This window comes from Gracilinanus agilis, chromosome 4 (genome assembly GCF_016433145.1).
Source record: "Gracilinanus agilis isolate LMUSP501 chromosome 4, AgileGrace, whole genome shotgun sequence".
Taxonomy (NCBI): Eukaryota; Metazoa; Chordata; class Mammalia; order Didelphimorphia; family Didelphidae; genus Gracilinanus; species Gracilinanus agilis.
This window is the reverse complement of record NC_058133.1, coordinates 425,066,585-425,084,735: the sequence shown is the minus strand read 5'-3', so window position 1 is coordinate 425,084,735 and position 18,151 is coordinate 425,066,585. Positions and strand designations below refer to the sequence as shown.

Genomic DNA, 18,151 nt, shown 5'->3' with positions numbered 1-18,151 from the left:
CAGAGTGAAAGGAGCAGAACCAGGAGAAGCTTATACACAGAGACGGATACACTGTGGCACAATTGAACATAATGGACTTCTATACTATCAGTAATGCAATGACCCAGGACAATCCAGAGGAACTTATGAAAAAGAATGCTATCCTCATCCAGAGAAAGAACTGTGGGAGTAGAAACACAGAAGAAAAACATGGTTTGATGGGCATATGATTAGGGTTTTGGCATTAAAAGATCACTCAACTACAAATATGAATAACATGGAAATAGATTTTGAACAATGACATGTATAACCCAGTGGAATTGCTCATCGGCTTTGGGAGGGGAGGGGAAAAACATAAATCATGTAACCATAGAAAATATTCTAAATTTTTAAAAAGTGGAGGTATTCTTTAGGTTCAGTACTCTAAATAAAGGGAATTAAAAATATAGTAGTTCACATAAGAAGACTCATAGGAAAGAAGAAGTCCTTGATACATCTGGAAGAAAGAGAAATATATGAAATATATACTGGAAAAACTGGAGGTGTCTTGAAGTAAGAAGGACTATGCCAAGTAACATCAATGTAGAATGGAAAGCTGAAATTAATGGGAGATAAATACAGTTGGGGGATGGAGAAGGAAGGGACACAAGGCCTCACAGAGGCACTTGGTTAAGATCACTGAAGGTATTGTCTAAAATAAATCTGAAATAATCATGGTAATGCTTCATACTTAATGCCTTTCTCAAGAAAAGGCTCACTATTTACAAATCCTATTCATTTTATCTCTATAACTTCAGTACTATAAATAGTCAACATCCATTATCCTGTGGTAGGATTCTTCATTATTTGTAACCCTGGCGCACACATCAAATGGAGTGGATAAAACACAAAGATATGCGTCTACCCCATTACTCCAAAATATTGTTTCTTAGGGATGCTGTGATGAGTATGTGTACAGTTTTAATGTTTATAACAAGTATTGTCTCTTTACTATTAACTTTTAGAATGGAAAATAAATGCTTTAGAATCCAAGATGCTATTTTTACAATACTTTACAATATATTACAATCATTTTGTATAAATATAAGCTCATCTGGTTGAAAAACATTCTTTGCAACAGAGAAAGAAACAGAAGAATTTTAAACTTAATCCACAGCTCTTACTATTAAAGTATAGAAAACTTTAGTTAATGAGATTAAATAAGGAGAGATGAATTTTTACCAGTGAAGCACTATCTGGAGTTCCTAGAATCTAGTTTGGGTTCATTTATTAGCAATGTGGGAGGGAGGGAATAAGCATTTATAATAAACACATACTATGTGTCAGGCACTATGCTAAGCACTTCATGAATATATCTCATTTGATACCACAACCTTACTTATGAGTACTTATAGTAGATATTATTTTACAATGAAGGAAACTGAAGCAGATCAAAGAGAAGGGAGTCCAGGAGCATATAGCTAATTTGTCTGAGATCAGATTTTAACTCAGGTCTCTCTGAATCCAGGGTCAGTCTTCTAGCCATTGTGCCATGTAGCTGCCTCTAATGTGACACTGAGCCATCCCAACCAGCTCTCTAAACCTCTGTTTGTTTTAGCTGTAAGATGAAGGGAATGGGCCAAGCAATCTCTTAAGGGCTCTAATGCTATAAAAGTTTATGAATCTAAATTTTAAGGAGGAATTAGTTTCTCCAAAGCTATTTGATCAGTCAATTCATCAATTTACATGTATGTATTAATGGAACACTATATGTTAAGTGTTGGAGATAAAAAGAAAAAAGAAAAACCAAAAACCAAAAACCCAGTCTTTGTCCTCATGGAGCTCACTTTCTAATGAAGGAGACAACATGCAAACATGTATGCAGGTAGAAAACAGAAAAGAAAGGTTTGATTTCATCAGAAGATTAATGCCAATCTGGCCTTTGATGCAAGCTAGGTGACTCTAAGCAAGTCATCTAAAAGCTATCCTCTTCAGTTTCCTCAACTGTAAAATAGGAATAATAATAGCACCCACCTCCCAGAGGTGTTGTGAGGACAAAATAAGATAATATTTATAAAGCACTTTACAAACCTTCAAGTACTATATAAGTATTAGCTATCATAATTATCATGATTATTTTTAATATAAGATTTCAGAGCAGGTAGAAGGAAATCTTAGAGGGGAAGCACTAGCATGGTTTAGGGGTACAGAGCCTGAGAAAGGTCTCCTGCAAAAAGTAGGATTTGAGCTAAGTCAGGAAGGAAGCTAGAGAAGTCAGGAGGCAGTGGTGAGAAATGAGATCATACCAAGCATTGGAACCGCCAGTAAAATGGCCAAGGTGATGAGAGATGGAGTGTTCTGTGTGAGGAATAGCACAAAGGCAGGTGTTGCTGGAACATAAAAGTAAATGGAAAGGAGTAAAATGTAAGATTGAAACGCTATTAAGGAACAAGATTGTGAAAGGCTTTGAATGAGAGGCAGCATTTTCTAATTGACCTTGAAGGAAAAAGAGAGCTGCTGGAGTTTACTAAGGAGGGGTGATGGTGATATGGCCAGACTGGTCAGGATATAGCAGGGCAGTGAAAGTAATAAAAAGAGGAACAGGGAGGGACTGACACAAAGCCTCCTCAAGAGTAAGGCTGATTTCTAATGGAAATAGGTAGCAATTAGAAACTAAAAAATGAATTTCACTAGAAGAGAAACTAACAGACAAGAGAATGCTGTTTTGGTCCTTCTAAACCTGCAGATTCAACATCATTTGTCCAAGTTCTCCTGAGGATTTGAGGCAGATAACACTGAGCAATTAATGTGATCTAAGCCAGACAAGAAATGTAGGATAGCTCCCCCACTTATGGCTGAAGAAAGAAGAGAATTTTGTTTTAGTTCCAACAAAGGATAAATAAAGAATAGGTTGGAATGGTAGAAAAGGATAAGCGATGCCAGATCTCCCCCCTTTTCCCAATAAGTATATTAAGTCAAGTTTTCTGTACAAGGAAATCACCTCCCCTGAAGTCTGGAACCCCAAGAAAATCCAATGAATTCCACCTCCTATCCAGAATCTTCATTTTGCTTTTCAATGGACTTCACTTATACCAGTAATGAGTGGCATTTATTTATCACTTTAATGAATGCTGTGCATTTACCATTCTCAGGGACCCATATACCATCGGTCAGGGGCAGGTACGAAGAGGTAATATCCTCATTTTGTAGATGAATAAACTGAAGCTAAGAGAGGCCGAGTGTCCTGCTCACTCACACAGTGGCAACTCAAGATCTGAACCTATGACTTCTTGACTCCAAGTTCAGCACTTATGTACAATGCTTGGCCTCTTACCTCTCATACAAAGGGATACCTACATTTAAAGGCTCACTGTGTGTGTGTACACAATATGTGCACACAACACAAGAATTTGTTATAGCAATGGTAAACATGACTATATAAGTGTACCAATAAGGATTTGGATTGGGAGAACTGGATCCTTGTCCCAGCTCTGCCACTGTCCAGGTCTGTTCTGCTTGTGCCATTTCATGGTGCTCCTGGCACCCCTTGTGCTCCCCAGGCTGTCTTGTTCAGAACCTTCTCCTTCCCACGTTCTAATTCTCCCCTAATTCCTACATCACTCACTGGCCTCTGCTGTTTTTCACACAGGACACTCCATCTCTTGCCTGACCATTCTTGCTGGCTGTCTTCCCATGCCTGGCACTCTCCCACTCCTCCTCTCTACCTCCTGACTTCCTTCAAGTCTTAGCTAAAGCCCTGCCTTCTAGAAGAAGCCTTTCCCATTCGTACTGAGAAAGCCCCAGTTTGTCTTGTCACCCTTGAAGTATGAGGGCTGGGTTGTTGTTTGTCCATATGTTCTTCTCTTTGTGTACCCATTGCCTAGCACAGGGCCTACACTTAATAAATGCTGGCTGACTGGGTTGGGTGACATTGGGTGATCAATCTAACTTTTCTGGGCTTTAGGTTCCACATCTGTAAAATGAGGATGTACTAAAGAATTCCTTCCCTAACCACCATTCCCTTACATCTGTAGTCTCCTGATAAGAGTACATGCTTCTCCTTAGCCCAGGGCTTGGCATAAAGGGAATATTTGATATATTTTTTCATTCATGAGTTCATTCATTTAATGGCACTACAAACCTCCAAGCCATACCAACTCTCCTACAACATTTAAAACATTAAGAATGTTAGATAAGAGGAAGGATGAAGTACCTTTAGCTGCTGCAAAGCTTTGGCGATGACTGGCTGACTAGAGGTTTGTTCTTGGTGCAAAGTTACAAGTCCTTCGATGGACTGCTGGAAAGCTTTTCTCTGACTCACAAGATGGGCAGACTGCATGACTACTAAGAGTAGGTTTTCAACCTAGAAATATAAAATCACATCTGGTACGTGAGAAGAGATTGACAAATTTCCCAGTTCCAAAGTTCTAGCACAAACCAGTACTATTAGAGGAAAAAAATAACAGATGTACATCTAAATTAGTTAATAAGCTAAATTATGATAGTGCTTTACAGCTTTACAAAGTATTTTCCTCACAACAACACTGAGCTAAGTAATATTTGAAGAGATCTCTTATCTCATGGATTTTGACATTCTCTCTAAAGACGCAGACTACAATGTAGTCCCATCCATCCTGTGAGGCTCTTGTCCATATCCCCCCATACATCTGCCCCAGGTGGGCCACTCAATTTAATGAAGGTCTTTATTTTCTTTTGATATCATAAAGGTATGCTGTCTTCCTGCTATCACCTCACTCTCACAGTCTATCTCATCTTCCTAGATAATCTTTTATTTGTATTCTTCTAGAGTTCTTTATTGATTAAATGTTGAAACCTGTTCATACCTGCCATATGAATTTTAATTTATAGAAGAGGAAATTGGTATTCAGGTCAAGTGAACCAAAATACAACCAATAAGTAGCAGAGGTGGGATTCTAACCCAGTTAAATGTTTTTTCTACTATATCTCTTAACTCATTACTAACCATTCCAATTTCCTAGATCTCAGTTCATTTTACCCACATTCTATCTAGCCATATTTAACAAAATCATTTCCCATTTCACTAGTATTCCCACAGTGTAATAGATAATCATGAACAAAAGGCTTTGGGCTCTTCAACAAAACTTGAGGTTCCCATTCCAAAGGGCACCTAGAGATAGAAATAAGCTACTAAACTTAGATAAATGACCCAGTAGTAGATCTCCAAGTCACTCTCCTGCCTTCTTGAATAGGTTTGTACCTGGCTCACAATTGTTTTCTCCTTCCCAGCTCCTACTCTCATACTTGGGGGTCTTCAATGTATACAATGACTCTCCATCAAAGAAGTTAACAATTAAGTGCCTCAAACATCTAATTTCCCTTGGCCTACACCTTCATCCCACCTCAGCCACACAAAAGATGGCCATGCCTTTGACCACTCTTAGTTTTTGTTCATTTCCAGTTCTTTGGCCTTCCTGATCTTTCTCACTCTGCTTCCCTCTTTATTTTTTTTTATCCTACTCCCTAACCTATCCAACTCCCCATCTCCCTAAGTCTGCTCTTAATGCTCTTACCCTCTCTCTCAGTACTCTCCCATTGGTAATTCATGCTTGGGCCTTTTAATCTATGTAGATTGCTTCTAAATCTTTTAACCTCACCTCTGACTTTGGTATAGAATGCTACTCAGTCAGTTCTCCACGTCTCCAAATCCCTACTGGCATTTCTATCTTTATATTAAGCCAAAACCTCAAATTAAAGATATCCAATATAGAATTCTTCACTTTACTCCAAAACCAGCCTCTCCTTCTAATTTCTCCTTCTTTTATTTTTTTAAAGCTCTTACATTCCATCTTTGAATCAATTATGTCTATTTATTTCAAGGCAGAAGAGGAGAAAGGGCTAGGCAGTGGGGGTTAAGTGACTTGCCCAAAGTCACACAGCTAAGAAGTGTCAGAGGTCAAATTTGAATCCAAGACCTCCCACCTATAGGCCTGGCTCTCAATCCATTGAGCCACGTAGCTCCTGTCTCCCATTTCTTTTGACGGCAGAGCTAGATCCTAGTTACCTAGACCTGAAATGTAGATGTTATCTTTAACTCCTCTTTTCTCACATTCAACATACCTGTCAATTTTATATCGAAAACATCTGGTTTCCATCCCTTCTTTTCCATTTCTATTACTATCATCTTAGTCTGTGCTTTTAGTATCTCTCATTCTAGCAATAGTCATTTTATTATTCTCCCCATTTCTATTTGTGCCCTTTAACAAATGATCTTTCATAATGCTGCTGAAGTATTTATTCTAGGGCATTTATCTGACTGTACAAGTATCTCATACTACTCCCTGTCACAAATACTACAATTTTACACAACAAAAACCAATACATAGTTTTAGAAATTACACATTGAAGACTCTCATACCTGCATACTTCTTAGTGTATCAGCTGTTTCCACCTGAGGCACTATTTTGAGAGGAGGCTCTTCCCATGTGCTCCAGTGGTCATCTAAGTCATGATCTCGATCACTGTGCTTGGTCATGAGTAAGTAAGCCTCAATTACCACATCATCTGAATCTTTTGAACAGTCCTTTCCTGCAGCTGCATTAAGCAGTTGCAAAATAACACATTTTTCCTCAGCAAGAGTATGTGGAACAAATACTTGCAAGTTTTCCAATCCAGGAATTTGCACCTGGAAAGCAAATAAATTTCAATTTTTATTAAAGAAATATAAGGTATATAATACCCAATCTACAGAAGCATACATGTCATATGAAAATAAATTACCTTTTTGAAAAAATGTCTTTAAAGAGTATTTCTAGGGATGACTTTTAGGGATAATATTCCTCAGGAGAATAAATTTTAATAGCTTTTGATTTGCCTTGTTTTCTGAAAAGCAGCTATTTGTTACATGTGTTTATATTCCAAGGACAGTAATACAAATCATTCTTCTAAATTAGGACTCTAAAAATTCCGTCACAATAAAATGCAAACCAAACATCATAATTCCATAAAATAATTATTTACTACTTGACTACTAATGACAAAAGTCACATTATTTCAATGTCATTTTTTAAGATGATGACATTATGAAACCAAAGTATGCTATGAATAACTTAAATAATATTAATAACTGCTATACCCATAAAAGTTTAAGGGTAGTCAGTATAATTTAAAATTACTATCTACTTACCCAAATGTTTTTAGAATTTTTTGTGATAACATCAAAGTGTATTTTTTGTAGTAGCAACAAAACTTTCTTGTATTTATGTCAAGGTATTGTATTAATGAACAATGTAATAAAATTAGTTATAAAGGAAATGACCACTTCCCAAGCACAGAACACAATGACAACTCTACCTAGGGTTGAGCTAGAACTAGTCACTATTGTTAAATTTTCAGTGTGAGCATAATTTACATCTCAGAAATTGGCAAATGCTACAAATCAGGGCTTGATTTATTGTTTTATTGCTTGTCTAAGATTAAAGAATGTTATTTAGTCATTTTACAATCCTGTCTGAGTTTCTGACCCTTTTTGGGGTTTTTGGTTTTTTTTTGACAAAGATACTGGAGTGGTCTGTCATTTCCTTTTCCAGCTCATTTTACAGATGAGGAAATTGAGGAAAACAAGGGTAAGTGACTTGTCTGAGGTCACACAATTAGATATTATCTGGGATAAGATTTGACTTCCTGACTCCAGGTCTGGTGCTATATCCACTGCACCACCTGGTTACCCCAGATTTAAGAAACTGAAGGATACAATATTAGTAATGTAAAAAATGTAATAGTGTGTTGCCTAATTTTTTTTTTTTTGGAGAGAGCTGGTTGTTAAACATTTACCAACATATAGAAGACTCCACTATTAGATTTAAGGTTAATACTGAGACAAAATATTTTTGCTGACCCAGTTTTTTAAAGAAGCAAGTACTATTTAATTAGACAAGCTTAAATTTGTGAACTTTAGAATTGTAATGTCAAGATTTTGTTCAGCAGAGCATTCTTATCTATATAGATTTTTCTCAGGTAAGCACATTTTGATTATGTATAATAAATATGTGAATGTGTAGAAAGATAGATATCTGCAGGCTTACTTATAATTTGTCTTAATTTCCTAACAGTAACACTGTATTTCCCTCTCTCCTATTCTCTATGAACGACCTTTAGATTTTCAATTTGGATGTATTTTTAATCTCACACTCTTCTCTGTCACATACACTACAATTTTGCACAACAAAAATCAATATATACTTTCAGAAGTTACACATTGAAGACCGTTATATACTTCTAAGTGTATTAAACTATTTCTACCTGAGGCACTTTACTGACAGGAAGCCTTTCCAACAAGCTCCAGTGATCATCTAAGTCATGATCTCAATCACTGTGCTTGGTTATAAGTAAGTAAGCAACATCACTTAATACATCATCTGAATCTTCTGAACAGTCCTTTCCTCCTCAGCAAGGGCATGTGGAACAAATCCTAGACTGCTCCTTTAAGCATCTAAATGACTTTAAAGTCCTACTGTTCAAAGGATTTAAAACAAACCTTTGCATTCTGGAAAGGACTGTTTTAGAAAATTGATGCTTACAGAATGACTCTGGATTCAAAAGTCATCAGGCTAATATATCCAGAACTTTTCTGATAGGAAAGAAGCTTCTGAACACCTAAAAAAAAAATCCATTTCCCAAGAAAAGGTGTAGCCCTGAGCATTATATTTGCTCTGCTATTTCAAATCAGCTCCAACATGTGGAAGGAAAGGAAGCAGCCTGACTTAATGGCATGATCTACAAAAAGGCTGGCCTTCTACCCGACTCCCTGAAAATGAAGTGAGGGGAGGGGGAAGAGTGAAAGGAGACACCAGAGACAAGAAAAAAGAAAAGTGGAAAAGAAAAGGCATCACAAAATGAAGGATTAGCAGCAGCAGCAAAAGCAAAAAAACAAGCTGATGCCAGCCAAAGGTGACGACAGAATCCATAATAGCTCTGGAAAACTTGGCTAACCAGAACTACTCATATGCCTAAGGGTTCTGAAGAGTAAAGGTTTTACTACATAAATTTAATTCTGTACACAACCCATAATTTCTTATAATTTGCTATAAATATAAGACACAGACAATACTTAATTCCATCCTCACTTATCTGCAAGAAATAACTTGCTAGTAGTATGTAGGCTCAGCTTGGTAATAACCTGAGTGTTGTATGCATTGATGCAGAATTTTCTTTTTAAAATATAAGCTGACAACTATTTTTATTTTCCTAAATCTTCAATGATGTACTTTGTTCAGAGATTGATAAGTATAACCAAGTGAAATTTACAGATGATCCCTAAACTTTATTTTAACCAGCAACCTCTCCTGAAAAAATGTATACTATTCATTCAGCAACCAGTGATTTATTAATGTACTACATTAAGGTAGTCAGGACTACCTAAATAGAAAATTTGACTGATGTGAGATTCTCTTCTCTAGACTATTATAGAGTAGAATAACCAAAATTTAAAAACACAAAGCAGACCAAGAAAAATTTGAAATTTGTATAAACCAAGCAATCATCTTGAAAGCTAATCAAGTGTTAACTATATTTAATTATAATTTTTAGAGTTACCATGAAGACAAAGTACCAAAAGGGGAAAATAAAACAGGAAAATATTTGTAACTATGATGTTGAGACTACCTTATTATCAGGATATAACTGTTTCATTTTGAATACTATAACACTCCCTGAATTCACAATCCTCAAATTAAAGTATGTTAATAAATGTTTACAAAATAAACTGAATAATAATAATAATAGTAATAACTAGCATTTAGAAAATGCTTTAAGGTTTGCAAAGCACTCTAATAAAAATTATCTCATTTTATCCTAATAATAACCATGGGAGAGAGGAGCTATTATTATTTCCATTTTATAGATAAGCATTTGTGAAGCCTATTCAAGGGAGGTATTTACATGTAATAAGATGGCTGCAGTGCCTAATTAGCACAGGTCTTTATATATAATAAGTAATAACTGTTTGTTCAATAAGTTTTTACAAGTTACTGTATTTATTTTTTAAAATACTTAACTTCCATCTTATTAGTACTAAGTATTGGTTCCAAGGCAGAAGAGCAGTAAGGGCTAGGCAGTGGGGGTTAAGTGACTTACCCAGAGGGGCATCTGGGTAGCTCAGTGGATTGACAGCCAAGCCTAGAGACGGGAGGTCCTAGGTTCAAATCTGGCCTCAGACATTTCCCAGCTATGTGACTCTGGGCAAGTCACTTGACCCCCATTGCCTACCCTTACCACTCTTCTGCCTTAGAACTGATAATTAGTATAAATTCTAAGATAGAAGGGTGTTAAAAAAAGAAGAGTAGACCTTTCTCACCATAAAGGTCCGATGATGGCAGGAAATGGTAGGTAAGTATGGTACAGTCTCTGAAGAATGTTTGTCAGGGCTGGTAAAGCCCAGAAGGAGCTGAGGCTGGCAGGAAGGCCATGGCTCTGTCACATCTCCCCTAGGTATATACCCTCCACTGATGCAGATCTCAACCTAACCAGGCCTGCCCAGCTGGCATTTACATCCTCATATAAACTTCCAAAGAAGGGTTAGTCAGATCGATGTCCCGGGTTCCGGGTTAAGATGGCAGCAGAGTAAGAAGCAGTTCTTAACCGCTCCTGACCTAAACACACAAGAATCCTCAAGGGGACATAAAAACAAGTCCAGACGAACGGAGGGACCCCACAACAGGGCACAGCGTGGAAGGTACGTGGAATCGAGACATTTCCAGGCTATAAAGGGGTGAAACAGCTCTCACTAAATCGCGGGCTGAGCAACCACCCCACCGCCACCCCCTCCACACACAAGATCTAGAGCTCTGAAGCCAGCTAAAAAGAAATAGAGCAAGTTTGGGGCACCCATCGAGTCATTGGCAGCTCCGGGGCCTGTTCCTGAGAGCAGCAAGATTTAGGACCCCAAAAAGCTAAAGAAAACATACGAACTCTGAGTGCGGGAGCAGGGCGCAGAGCGCGGGAACAAAGCGCAGGCGCGGTTGGAGGCAGACACAGCCATGAGCTAAGGCTCTGAAACCCTGAGTGGGGAACCAGTGCAGACAGGCATACGACTGTGGAAGCAGCACCCTGAGACTTGTAAAGGAACCTCCGGCAGAGGATCAAGCAAGGGGGTCCACCAGGGGGCTTGACCTTGGAAAAAACCAGAACTCAGACCTCAGGAGCCAAAAGACCGCAGACAGACCCTGAGAATAAACCTGAGAAGCTGCTGGGCTAACGATGGCTACCCAGTCTCAGGAAGTTCAGAAGAGAAAGATTAACAACAAGAAAAAGAAGTCTTTAACACTCAACAACTTTTACACAGAGAAAATCCAGACAACCGAGCAAACAGAGGAGGAGAACAAACAAGCATCCGGACCCTCCTCAAATAAGGAAAACTCCTCACAAGCTATGGAAGAGTTCAAAACTGAGATTTTGAGGAAAATGGAAGAGATCTGGCAAGAAAATAACAGTTTAAAAGGTAGAATCTTGCAATTGGAAAGTGAGGCTCAGAAATCAAATGAACTGATACGCAAATTGAACACCACAAAGAAGGGTTAGTCAGGTGGTGTTGGCAGTAGAGGGCTGGGTCTCAAGTCAGGAAGATCCAAGTTCAAGTCAGACTTCAGACACTTCCCAATTGTGTGACTCTGAGATAGTTACTTACTTCTGCCCACATCTGTTCCCTCATCGGTAAAATGGGGACCATAACAGCACCTACCTTCTAGGGCAGTGATGGGCAAACTCTTCCCTGCGGGCCAGCATTTTCCCATCACTGTTCTAGGGCTGTAATGAGGATCAAATGAGATGATATCTGTGAAGTGCTTAGCACAATGCCTGGCACACAGTCTGTGCTATATTAATGTTAGCTATTTTATTAATATAGTACCACAGAATCATAGATTTAGAGCTGGAAAACCCCTCCTGAGTAACATAATGCAACATACTTATTTTATAGATGAGAGGACAGAACCAAGAGTCACCCAAGCAGTAAGCTGTGATAGATCTCCTGACTCCAAATGCAGTGAGCTTCCCCCTCTGCCTTGCTATTTCTACTCCAGTGAGTATCGAAGTAAGGCAGCAGCTGTTTAAGAGACAATGAATGACGAGCAGACCTGACAGACACTAATTCTTCAAGAAATTTGATGGTGGTGGGAAGAGAAATCAATTACTAACTTGAAGTAAGCATGCTTCTAGGCATGGAAGACACCTCTAACAGGGAAAGGCTGAAGTTGAAAGAAAACTGTTCAAAGAGGAAATCATGACCTCCAGGATATGGCCATGTACCAGATAAAGAAACAGGCTTCTACTGCTGTGGGACCTCATTTTTGGGATCCAAGGGAAGAACAGGGGAAGAAGACAAAGTGTTTTAATGTCTGGAGAAGGAGAATTGAGGAAGCTCCTATAAATGGCCTCAGGCTTCTCAGCAAAACAGGTCTCCTGAGAAAGAGGCAAATGGAAGAGGAGTTGGAGACCAGAGGTTTAAAACAACCTAATAGGGAATGAGATAAGGAAATGATATGGCACAAATCAAGGAATTGATCTATAATAGGTGAGACTGTCAACAATTCAGTTTATTTGAACCAACAAGAACCCTCTACAACAGTATTGGCTAACCTTGTAGAGATGGAGTACTGCCCTCCCCATCTCTCCAGACCTAGTATCACACCCTGTCCCCACAATTAGGTGTGCCCCCCCCCAACAAGGGAGGGAGAATGTGCTTCTATTGGGCTGCTTGGTGAGGGGAGCGGCTCCTCCGAGGCCCTCTGCCTTTCTAGTAATGAGATGGGGGGGTGCCTATAGAGAGCACTCTGAGTGCCATCTTTGGCACCTGTGCCATAGGTTCACCATCACAGATCTGCACTGTGCCAGGACTGCCCCAGCAGCAAAGGTTATCAGGTCCTGGAGGGTGGGATGACAGGAGTAAAGGTTGGTTCAGAAGCATATGAGCAAGTGGTGGGAGGATAACAGGCTTGTGAACTTTAACCTTCAGTAGCTCACAATGGAAACATTTTCTACAATGTGCCTGATGAGATCAACTATGTAATAACACTCTGGAATACGAAGCTCTTATTAAAAAAAAAAAAACTAGATTTGATGAGATAAATTCTTTTGGGTTGTCAAAATCATCCTCAACAAATACACAATGAAAACCTAAAAAAGTCTCAAGATTTATAAAAGAGAAACAAAAGGAATATTGTAGGTATGTATAAATAGGTGTGTGTACATATATGTATTTGCTGTCCTGAGACAGATTATGAAACAGATTTACCAGAATAGTTCAGGGTAAAATAAGCCTTAGGAAGATGTTCTGTAAAACCTTTAACCTTTCTCCCAAGGAAGAACACAGATTTCACACATAAACATTTGTAGAAAGTTTCTGTCAGGAAGACAAACACTGTGTAGAGAACTATGTTAATAATACCTCTGTGAATCAGATACATTCCCTTTCTTCACAAACATTTGAAAATTGATCATCTTTCCAGAGCAAGTAAGTCAAGATTATTACTTTTTTAAAAAAAATATAGATTCCCTCTAAAAGAAATGACAGATATAAAAGACCATAGGTATCAGGTTTAGAGTAGTAAGAGCACTTAAGAGACAGGCCATTTATTCCAATCTTTTAATTCTACTGATAAAGTTGCCAAAGCCTAGAGAACTTAAATGAGTTGTCTACAAATCACAAAAGTGGTAAATGGCAGAATTTCATTATCTGAATTGCAGGTCTTCTGACCCTAAATTCAGCAGCCTGGATTTCTTCTAGTGAGTTGTTTGGCCCTTTTAAGTTTTATTTTGTTCTGGCATATCTAGATTTATTTGGTAAAACTATTCTTCCTCTTAAAGTAAGGATATATTTTAACATATTTAAAACCAAAGTCTATCTATAAAGGATCATCTGTCAGGTCAGTGGTGTCAAACTCAAATAGGAACTGGTCCCTGTGGGCACATATACAGAAAACCATAAATTAACATTATATATCTTGTAATGCATTTTTATTTCATTTGCGAGGCATTTCCAATTATGTTTTAAATTGGTTTACAGCACATAGAAGTTTGTAGGCTGCATTTGCCTCCAGTCTGCATTTGACACCTCTCAGAATACAATACAATGTGATATGCCTACATTTAAATGATGTAATTTAAAATAATTTTACCTTAACATACTGTTTTGATTTCAGCATATCCAGAAGGTCTTGAACTGGTGCTGATACAATGAATTCTGCTGCTATTTCCAGATCCTAGGGTTATAGTTAAAAAAGAAAAGTATTTTTACTGAACTGAATGTTTCTTTAGGGATACACAAAAATATAAGCAATGAAAACCAAGTTTAATTACCATCATTAGCTCACCTTTCTCAGCATTTTAGCAAAGCCAAGTGCTTTGGAAGCCCTTTCTCTAGCTTCATGAAAGAGTTCCTTCAGTGCTCTGCTGGTCTCTATAACTGATCTCCTGTAAAGTTGATTGAAATTCTGTTACTATTAATTAACATGTGCCCCAGGGAACAAAAAGAGAAACATATATAAACAAATGCTACTTCCATCAAAATAAATTCAAATTGCTCATAAAAAGCAGTAAATTTTCAGATACATCATGAAACTTGCTTATTGTTTTATTTTTAACAAAATTGTATTTTCTCACACAAATTAGTAAACATCAATGAAAACTATTACCTTGTAAATAGTTTTGTTTAAGATCAGATCTCTTAAAGTTTTAGGAACCACATGAGAATTTTATTTAACTCCAGCCAACCTATAAATATTGAGAATCAAAAGACCAAAAGCTTTTTTTTCACATTTTAGATAGCAGCAGCTTTTTCTCTTCCCTTAGAAAAATATATTAACAGAATCAATTCTAACCACCTTTAAATTTAAAGTCCTTAGCTTTTCTAACTGTATCTTTAAACCAGAAGATGTTTACTTTCAGTTAATATACTCTCAGTTCATCCATAAATAAAATCTCCTAAAACTAAACATGAGAAAATTAAAGTTCAATAATTTTTTTCCCGTATACCACTTCCCTGAACCATAAATCTAGAGCTGGAAGAGACATCATGGGCCATCTAATCCAATTCCCTCATTTTTAAAAATGATGAAATTAAAAGTAACTCATTCAGGGTCACTCAAGGAATATATGAGGTGGTGATAACATAGCTTCTAGATAAATGGAAACCTTTTGAAAACTGAAAAGTGCTAGAAAATGTAGTTTATTACTAAAATTTATTCCATGTAATTATTCTAATTGAATTAGTATATGTTTAACAAATTTTATATTCATGAATAAGAGGCAAAATGCAAAACATGGAGTAAGAGGAAAAATAAAACACAGTGGCTTGACCTGATTTCATCTGAAGCAGTGCTATCATCAGCACTAGTCCAGAATTCAGCACAACTTTCTTGTAGGCCATAATCTAAGAATCCTCCAGTAGATTTCAGCAGCATTCCTGCAATGTCACTGGAAGTACATAATAGAAGAAAGGAAATAAACTTAGGAAGAAAAATTACCTTTACTTATTTGCCAATCCTTATGAAAACACTAACTTCTACATAAAAATTGAGTTCAGTACTGAAGTGTACTTTAGGGATGAAGGTTACTAAGAATTATGTTCAGTTCTCCCCTGCCTGTGTAGCAAGTGTTCCCCAGCTGGAAAAGTAAGAATGTCTACCTTCTGACTCTACCAGTCCTCTTTCCTTATTCAATACTTTTATGGGGCTACAGTGCAAAAAGAATAACTTATTTCTAGTTATTTCCTAAGGCATTAGAAATAGAGTAGAGACATCTCAGGTTATACTGTCAAGAGAAAATCTAGGAATGGACAAGTATCTTATGACTCTACTTCCCTTCTAAGGCAGGTGCCTAGGGATCTATTTCATTATGGCCAACTACTTCCTTTCTGTGTAAACCTGTGAAGATTAATCTCTCTGATTCCCATGGGTTTGTAGGTTAGAGAACTGGGATCAATGATTATGATTTCAACTAAACTAAAATCTGAAAGCTTAGAGAAAATAAGCATTTCAAATCAAACCAATATTAGAAGATTAAGAAAGCTAGTAAGAAGGTTATATGTAAAAAAAAAAAAACAAAACCAGTAAATCCTACCAAAACAATTTTCCAGCCTGTGCTTCTCCTCCTCTTATATAATGAGTTATTTCTTTGGTGAAATTCCATTCTTCTTCTAGAAGATTTTTTAAACTATGAGATGCTTGAGGTAACTGCTGCAACATTTTGATCCAACTTCTCATGTAATCAAAATACACCTTTAAATATAAACATAAAAAAGAAAGGCATGAGTTTTCAATTGAAGAAGTATAAAAACTTCAAAGTGGAAGTAGGCAGAAACACTGACAGTAGCAAGTTAATAGTTAATGAGGGAAAAGACAAAAAAAATTAAAATAGACATGATAATGACAACAAAAACTCAAAAGTCTCAAGCCATTAATACTAGAAAAAATAACTCTTCACAAGCTTCATATATCCTAACGGTACCATTTAGCACAACTAATATTTATAATAATTACAATGAATACTTGAAAACAGTTAAAATGAGTTTAAGTAGGGCAGCCAGGTGGCTCAGTGCATTGAGAACCAAGTTTAAAGACAGGAGGTCCTGAGTTCAAATGTGACCTCAGACATTTCCTAGCTATGGGACCAGGTGCAAATCACTTAACTCCAAATACCTTGCCCTTGTCATTCTTCTGCCTTGGAACCAATACTTGGTATTGATTCTAAGACAGATGGTAAATAGTAAAAAAAAAACAAAAAAACCAATTATATTATAGTGCGTGTGTATAAGAAGACACAAATGTACACAATTTGATAGTTTTGTATGAAATATGGTTAAGAATTTATGAAAAATCTTTATATCATATCCAATGGAAGCCTAAAAAGCTACATACTTCCCTGTTTTCTTTTCTTTTTTTTATAAACCCTTAACTTCTGTGTATTGGCTCATAGGTGGAAGAGTGGTAAGGGTGGGCAATGGGGGTCAAGTGACTTGCCCAGGGTCACACAGCTGGGAAGTGTCTGAGGCCAGATATGAACCTAGGACCTCCCGTCTCTAGGCCTGGCTCTCAATACATTGAGCTACCCAGCTGCCCCCTTCCCTGTTTTCTTAAATAGAATCAAATTTTAACCATATTTGATGGAAATTTTAAATTGTCAAAACCAAAAGGTTAAATCATATTTATATTACTGTTCAAATTATCTTGTGCATAATAAAGAACATAAACGCATAAAGAATGACTGAATAAATAATAAATTCAACAAACATGTTTAACATCTACTTCATGTCAGGATCTGTGCAAGGTACTGGGGATATGGGGATACAAATACAAAAATGAAATAAGAGACATCATTTCTAAGAATCCACCGACTATCGACCCTTGCCAGAATGCCAGAATCCAAAGAAGGTAACCACTAAAATTTGCCTATAATTTTTAGACAATCAAGTGCATTGAGTGAGGAAAGCTGAGAATTGAGGAGTGTAAAAATTCTTAGTCGTCATCATTATAGTAGTAGTTAGTAGTATATAAAGCATGATCATTATATTAAAAATGGTTAACTGGAAAATATCAATAACTACATATACATATATACATTTCCATCTCTTAACATCTTTCATGAGATTATCAATAGTTATATGCAGGATATTCTTAATGAAGGTTTGAAAAGGGAATAACTCAAACATTTGCAAAAAATAGTCTAACAATTGCTTTTTTGTTTCTAAAACACACTTTATTAATACTTTTTGTAGTTAATAAAAGCAATTTATATAAAAATTATAAAGAACTTTGGTTTGAACTTTTTGTGGCAAAAATATCAAGCAAAAACATGCAATCTGTTATCTCTCTGAAAATATGTACAATATTCTAGATAAAGATTCCTTTACTTCTCTGCTATGATGAAGTATGTTTTAATTGTCTAATCTCTGGGACATTGACCGATACTTTTATCACTGAGTTTGACTCCCTAAATCTAGTTTCCCTCCTTATCTGTAGTCTGGAATAATCTATGCCCATTAGGGAACTCAAATTCAACATGTCCAAAATAGAACTCATTATTTTTTTCCCCTAGGTCTTCTCCTCTTATGTTCTTTGCTATCACCATCATGGGCACTACAATCTTCATTCTAGTTACTCAAGTCTGCAACATCAGTGTTATCCTATGTTTCTCATTCATCCTACATATCCAACCTATTGTC

General features: G+C 36.9%; 1 protein-coding gene across 1 annotated transcript in view; it reads right to left on the bottom strand.

The window, feature by feature from the left end:
* Positions 1-18,151, bottom strand: part of MAP3K4 (mitogen-activated protein kinase kinase kinase 4) — a 140,896-nt gene that overhangs the window by 32,850 nt on the left and 89,895 nt on the right. Inside the window, exons 6-11 of the mRNA XM_044671820.1 lie at positions 16,051-16,208; positions 15,289-15,405; positions 14,304-14,403; positions 14,109-14,192; positions 6,356-6,622; positions 4,172-4,321 (exon numbers count right to left, since the gene is read on the bottom strand). Of these exons, the coding sequence (XP_044527755.1) occupies positions 4,172-4,321; positions 6,356-6,622; positions 14,109-14,192; positions 14,304-14,403; positions 15,289-15,405; positions 16,051-16,208 (876 nt within the window). The remainder of the gene's footprint in view (positions 1-4,171; positions 4,322-6,355; positions 6,623-14,108; positions 14,193-14,303; positions 14,404-15,288; positions 15,406-16,050; positions 16,209-18,151) is intronic.